This window comes from Propithecus coquereli, unplaced genomic scaffold (genome assembly GCF_000956105.1).
Source record: "Propithecus coquereli isolate 6110/MARCELLA unplaced genomic scaffold, Pcoq_1.0 Scaffold43, whole genome shotgun sequence".
NCBI classification, from domain to species: Eukaryota; Metazoa; Chordata; class Mammalia; order Primates; family Indriidae; genus Propithecus; species Propithecus coquereli.
This window is the reverse complement of record NW_012150063.1, coordinates 8,486,977-8,493,966: the sequence shown is the minus strand read 5'-3', so window position 1 is coordinate 8,493,966 and position 6,990 is coordinate 8,486,977. Positions and strand designations below refer to the sequence as shown.

Genomic DNA, 6,990 nt, shown 5'->3' with positions numbered 1-6,990 from the left:
TTTTTTTTCTTTCATCACTTTAAATATATCATCCCACTGCCTTCTGGCCTGCGAGATTTCTGCTGAGAAATCTGTGATAATCTTATTGAGGATCTCCTTAAGGTGATGAGTTGCTTTTCTTTTGCTGCTTTTGAGATTCTTTTTGTCTTTAGCTTCCAACAGTTTGAGTATGATGTGCCTTGGTATAGATGTCTTTGGGTTTATCCTACTTAGAGTTTGTTAAGTTTCTTGCATTTGTATTTCCTTGTTTTATCTTAAAGTTGGGTTTTTGGCCATTATTTTTTCAAATAATCTCACTGCCACTTTCTCTCTCTCTTCTCTTTCAGGAAACCCTATAATATGTGTATTGGTGTGCTTTATAGTATCCCATAAGTTCCATAGGTTCTGTTCACTTTACTGCATCCTTTGTTCTTTTTACTCCTCACAATCTGTATTTTTAAGTGACCTATCTCCAAGTTTGCCTGTTCTTTTTTCTGCCTGTTCAAATCTTCTGTTGTTCCCCTCCAGCAAATTTTTCAATTCAGTTATTGTATTTTTTCAGCTCCACAATTTACATTTGGTTCTTTTTTATGATTTCTATTTCTTTGTTGCTATTCATATTGTGTTCATGTATTGTTTTCATGATTTTTAGTTTTCTTTGTGTTTTCCTTTAATTCTTTCAGCGTATTTAATACTGTTGTTTTAAAAATCATTGACTAGTTAAGTCCAAAGCTTGTATTTCTTTAGGGTCAATTTCTGGAGATTTATTTATTTTTTTTTTTGAATGGACCATCTTTCCCTATTTCTTTGTATGCCTTATGCTTTTTGTTGAAGATTGCAAACTTAAAACAATAGCCACCTCTCCTAGTCTTTGTAGACTGCCTCTATGCACAATAAGACCCTTACTATTCAGCCCAGTGTGAAAACTTGAAGTCTTCTGAAGTCTTTTCTGGGCATGCATTTTTTCTGGATGTGTGTGTATGTGCGTGTACATTTTTCCCAATTCCCCCCATATACCTGGCTGCTTTTAAATATCTTAATTTCCCTAAGGAGTTTCACCCCTGCTTCTTATTGGAGGCTTAGATGTTCTACTGTATTCCTCTTTCCATAATCTCTTGCACGTAGGTGCCCACAGGTATGTAGTCCCCCTGTATTTTTCTTGCACCACAGTGCCCATCGCTGCTTTCAGCAGCCTCCAACCTGATGTCCACACTATGCCTTCATTTCCATCTGAACTCTGACTCAAGCAAAACAGAAAGCATTCTCTCAGGAAGCCCCCATACAGGCCAGAACATTGCAAAAAACATTCAGTCATTTCCTTCTGTCTTGAGGGAGGAGACAGGAAACAGGCATTTTTTTCCCTAGCCATGCTACACCAGAGATGAGGTGAGGCAAGAGTGAGCAAAAACACAATGAAATTTCTTACCATTTCGAATGTGGCTTTTTCTTGATTGGACATTCACTTGGTCGTTCCAAGCCCTTAACTTGCTTCTGGATCTCGCGTAAAGATATTTCAGTAAGTCATTTGTTGTTTGTTCACTTGGTGTTTTCATGAGAAATAAGGGCCTATTCCAATGCAACTCAGTACTGGATATACTTCTGTAAATACACTACTTTATTTTCATAGTAAATAATGTCATTTTTCTCTCTAAGTAGTGAAACTATGCCTTCAGAGATGCTTTTATTGCCATTGAAACAAATAGTTGATCATGCAGAATTGAAAAAGTAGGAAAAATGGCATGGTTCTTATTAAACTTGGGAGCAGAAAATAGGACCAGAAAAGTACATGAGGAATAAATGTAAGTAAATTTGACATTATAAGGTGAACTTCTCCAGACCTGCTAAAAGGCTGTTGGAAAATTCTAGGCTTGACTTTAGATAATCTATGAAATGCCTTTTTTTCAGGGGGTGGAGGATAGGGGGAAGTAGTACAAATCTAATTTCTAACCCAAAGTTGGTAGGTATAGTTAAATTTTCCCAATAATATTTGCATATGCTCTACTGTTTAAATTGGCTTTCAGAACTTTCTTACAATTTTCTGAGAAATACCCAGTTATAAATAGAAGATCCCTGTCCAAAGTAGGAAAGCAATTTTTCCACACTTAGGTTTTTTTTAATGTGGGAAAGAGACTAGCCTAGATGTTCACTTTTGTTTTATTGGCCAGTTTGCCTATTGCTATGCCAATACCATTTTGACTTAATTTCTACAGCTTTATCCTTTATACATCCTTTCTACATTCATATAGTTCTGATATCTGCTCTTCAAAATTGTGTTGGCTCTTCTTACACTTGCCCTTTCATATTAATCTTAAGGATGGGTTCCATAGGAAAATCCTATTGGAATTTGCTTAAAATTGCATCATAAATATAGATTAATTTGGAGCCATATGAAATTGTTTTAAAACTAAGTTTTCCTATCCATGAATACCTTTTTTCCGTTTACTTAGGTAATCTTTAATGTTCTCAGATGATATTTTGCAATTTTCTACAGAAAAATTTAAAAACGTTTATGGAATTTTTTTTCATAGGTACCTTATATTTTTCCTACTATTATAAATGCTATATTTTATAAAATTACGTATTCTAACTTGTTTTATAGAGTATAAGAACACAATTGACTTTGAAGAATTGATCATAAATCTTAATTAGTTCTTTTAGGTTTTCTATTCTGTTGAGCAATCTATAAATAATGACCTGTAGGGAGATTGGCCCATAATTTTTATTTCTTATAATATCCATGTTTGGTTTTGGTATCAGTTATACTAGCTTTATAAAATAAACTGAGAAATGTTTCCTCTTTAATAATTCCTTAGAAGAATTTAAATAAGTCTAAATTTTGGATATTTGGTAGAATTCACCATAAAACTATTCTGTGTGTATGCATGGGAGAGAGAGAGAGAGTAAGATAAAGATGGAAGGAGAAGGATAGGGATATATAATTTCGATTTAATTTATTTAATGGCTACAGGAACATTTAAGTTTATATTTTTATAAAGAATAACAGGTTTATTGAGCTATTGTTTATATATCATAGTTTATTCTTTTAAATTGTACAGCTTGGTGGTTTTTAATTTATTTGCTGAGTTGCCCGTTTTTAAATTGGTTTATTTGTCTTTTTATTGTTGAATTGTAAAAGTTATTTATATATTCTGTATACAAGACCCTTATCAGATATATGATTTATAAGTATTTTCTCCCATTCTGTGGATGATCTTTTCACTTTTTTATTGGTGTCCTTTGAAGCACCAAAGTTTTTCCTTTTGATAAACTCCAACTTTTATATTTTTTCTTTTGTCACTTGTGCTTGTGACATTACATCTAAGAAACTATTGCCTAATTCAAGTTCAGAAATATTCATTCCTGTGTTTTTTCCTAAGAATTTTATTGTTTTAGCCCTTACATTTAGGTTTTGAATACATTTTGAATTAATTTTTGTATGTAATATAAGAGTTCAACTTTATTCTTTTGCACATGGCTATCCATTTGTCCCAGCACTATTTGTTGAAGAATATTATTTCCTCCATTGAATTGTCTTGGCACTCTTGTCAAAATAAATTGATCATAAATGTAAGAATTTATTTCTGGAACCCTTAATTCTTAATACATCCTTAATGTCTCTTTCATATGTCTATCTTTATGTCAGTGCTACACTCTGTCGATGGCTGTAACTTTGTAGTGGATTTTGAAATCAGAAAGTATGAATCCTCCAACTTGTTCTTTTACAAGATTATTTTGGTTACTCTTGGTCCCTTGCATTTCCATATGAATTTTAGAATCAACTTGTCAATTTCTGGAAGAAAAAAATGCCAGCTTGGATTTTAATACCCCAGGCTGGTAGTGGGGAGAGGTGGGCAGAGTAGCTAGATTCTGGTTGTATTTTGAAGGTACAACTAACAGGATTTGCTAACAGACTGGATATTGCTTAGGAGAAAAAAAGAGGAGTCTAGGATAATTCCAGGTTTTTGGTTTGGGCAACTGAAAGAATAGAGTTTTCTTTAATAAAGAATGTTGTTGAAGAAGTTAGATATCAGTTCATATAATATCTTTTTTAGCAGGCCTTTGAAAGAAATTTATTTTAAGTCTTAGTATTTGGAAATAGTTAACACTTCTTCCAAGAAGTTGTTTTGTTTGTATTTTTGTTTGTATCTAATGGGAATTGCAAGTTATGTGACTGATTGCATTGACTGCTAGAAAATGCAGAACCACATTTGTATCCCTTGTAGCAAAGGTGTAGATATCTAAAATATGTGTTTTTTTAATTGAATTCATTCACATTTGGCCTTGTTTTTATCTTTTTTCACTACTTCTAATTTGTTCTCTTTTATGTTATATATCTTTATATACCTCCTTGAAACGTTTTTTAGAACCAGCAGGGTTTCGATAAATAAAAATAAATTGTTTGCCTTACATGCCACCAAAAATAAAATGGGGGGGTAGTATTAATTTTTAAACACTAAGTTAAAGTCGAAAGTTAATTTAAATAGGGTCTTGTAGACTGTTGTTAGGACTTGAGCTTTTTCTGAGTGATAGGAGGTACTACCATTGCAGAGTTTCAAGTATCAGAGGGGCGTGATTTGACTTGCATTTTAAAAGGGATTACTCTGGCTATTATGCATAACATTCAAAGGAGTTGACAATTATTTCTGCAATTTTAGGTATATTACAGCTAATACTGATACAGAAGAACGGAATTTTCCAATCTCTAAAGCATTTAACGCACATGTAGAAGAATTAAAGTTAGATGTCCTTCTTCAGAAGGCAGATCATTTACGTATGGACGAATCTGGCAAGTTGGAGAGTTTTGAACTACTTTGTGACCACAAAGAAAAGGTAAGAGATAGGTGACAATAACATTTCATGTAGCTTTAGTTTTTGATTTAATCTATCATCTTATTCAAGTTATGACCATAATAATGATGCCGCAGTTCATACAAGCTAAATAATTGATGCAAAACTTTTTTATAAAATGACTAAAATTTTTAAAAGTAAATAGAGTTTATTAGACTCTATGGTCATAAAAATGAGAATCAGAGATATAATTATACTGATTTACTTTTGTTTGATTTTTACTAGTTTGTCTATTTAATAAATATTTTAAAACAGATAAAGCATGAGGCAGTATGCCAAAGCGTATATACTACTTCTCTGGGGAGAGGGAAAACTACATTTTAAGTTTTCCGTCTAGTTATCAGTGTAACAGCTATCGGTATTTAAAGCTGTTTCTGTCAATAGTCATTTGGTCATATTAGGCCTGAATCGGAAAAGCCTATTCCTCTCACCACCAACACTGGAAAAAAAAAAAGAGTTTGCAATATCTGAGGATTTAGCAACTAAAAACACGTTTAAACACTTTGTCTGAAACTTATCAAATCTTTAGGATTACAGTTATCCGTAATTTAGGTAAAAAATATAACTGCTCTTTTGAGTATATGCAATTCAGTTATAGATATTATCCGAAATGCTCACTGACCTATTATATTGATAGTGGATAACTTAGAAAGAAAAAGAAGAGGATACCACAGCCCAGGAAAATGTATAGATTCTGGCACCTATCCATTCTCTCTTCTGCATAGGCAATAGGTGGAGCTAGTGTTTGGATAATATGAATTGGTTTTAAGATCCAAATGTAACACCATATTAGGTCACATTTCTTAGCCATGAATAATTGGATTTAAAATGTTTCATACTTAAATATGTATATTTAGATTTAGTCATCTATGAATATCAATTTTCCTGCCTGAGTTTTTACAAGTTTCAGTAGAAAATAATTATAGTCTAAATAAGTTACTGAGTTAATCTAATGTGCCACTTTCTCTTTTCTTTTCAGTTTAGAGATGAAATAGAGTTTATGTGGCGGCTTGCTCGTGCTTATGGAGACATGTATGAGCTATCTACAAATACACAAGAAAAGAAATATTATGCTAATATTGGTAAGTATTTTGTAAAGATTGATTATTCTTAAGTGGCAATTAGGATCTACAACAAACCACTAGTGAATTTTAATTAAAGCTAAATTATCTTAGCTAAAACCAATATGTTTAATATATTTCAATGTATCCTGATACCAAAAAAAAAAAAAAAAATCACAATCTCAGAACAGAAAGGTATTTTTAGGACTAAAGTATATGTTCTTTAAAAACATTTGAGTATATTAGAATAGACAACTGAAAAAACTTAAATTTCATTTTTTAAGTTTATAAAATCATAGAAAGATAAGACATTAAGTGGCAGTGTCTGAGAAACAATAATAAGTAGAGGACAATTATCTTCAGCTGTAGTCTACCATAATTAAAATTATACGGCTTACTTCCTATAATGTAGGACTCCAGGTACTGCAAAGAAATAAGCCCTCAGACTTCAGTTTATATGTTTTTTTCAAAATGTATCTTGATGAAACAAGATTAACCTTGAGTTGATCATTGCTTAAGCTGAATGATGGTACTGTCGCCTATACTTTTTTGTATATTTTTGAAATTTTTCGTAACAGCAGCAAAATAGCCAGAATGTCAAAGTGTTGTTGTTATTTCTTTTTATATTTCACCTTGCCTCTCACTGGATTTCAAAGTGCTCTCTTGTAAAAACCCCTGCCATCTTTCTGAACTGACATCAAAAACCTTTTAATTCTTTGTTTATTCCAAAGTCTTCTCTTTTCCAGGGTTTTATTCTCTTATGATAGTGTGAGGAAGAAATAGTAAGAAAGATCTCATCCTAGTCTACTGCCCTGTCATTTTTATTTCCAAGAAGGAAGTATTACCAAACTCCTTGTAATTATATTTCTTCCACTTGGACATTTCTTTGCTGAATGACCTCTGCACTTCCAATTTTTCCCCCAGTGGGCTCTTTACATATTCATCATCAGGTTTGTGGGACAGTTTTTCCATAGCAGTCCAGTTTGCAGACCATGTACAAAATGGAATCCTAGAGAAGAGATTTATTAACTTCAAGGTAAATAAAAATTTAATGAAAAAGAACAAAGGAATTTATTTTCATATCTACTGAGAAAATCAAAGT

General features: G+C 32.2%; 1 protein-coding gene across 1 annotated transcript in view; it reads left to right on the top strand.

The window, feature by feature from the left end:
- RMDN2 (regulator of microtubule dynamics 2) overlaps window positions 1–6,990 on the top strand; it is a 50,360-nt gene that overhangs the window by 6,458 nt on the left and 36,912 nt on the right. The window contains exons 3-5 of the mRNA XM_012653798.1: window positions 4,635–4,809; window positions 5,807–5,909; window positions 6,839–6,924. Of these exons, the coding sequence (XP_012509252.1) occupies window positions 4,635–4,809; window positions 5,807–5,909; window positions 6,839–6,924 (364 nt within the window). The remainder of the gene's footprint in view (window positions 1–4,634; window positions 4,810–5,806; window positions 5,910–6,838; window positions 6,925–6,990) is intronic.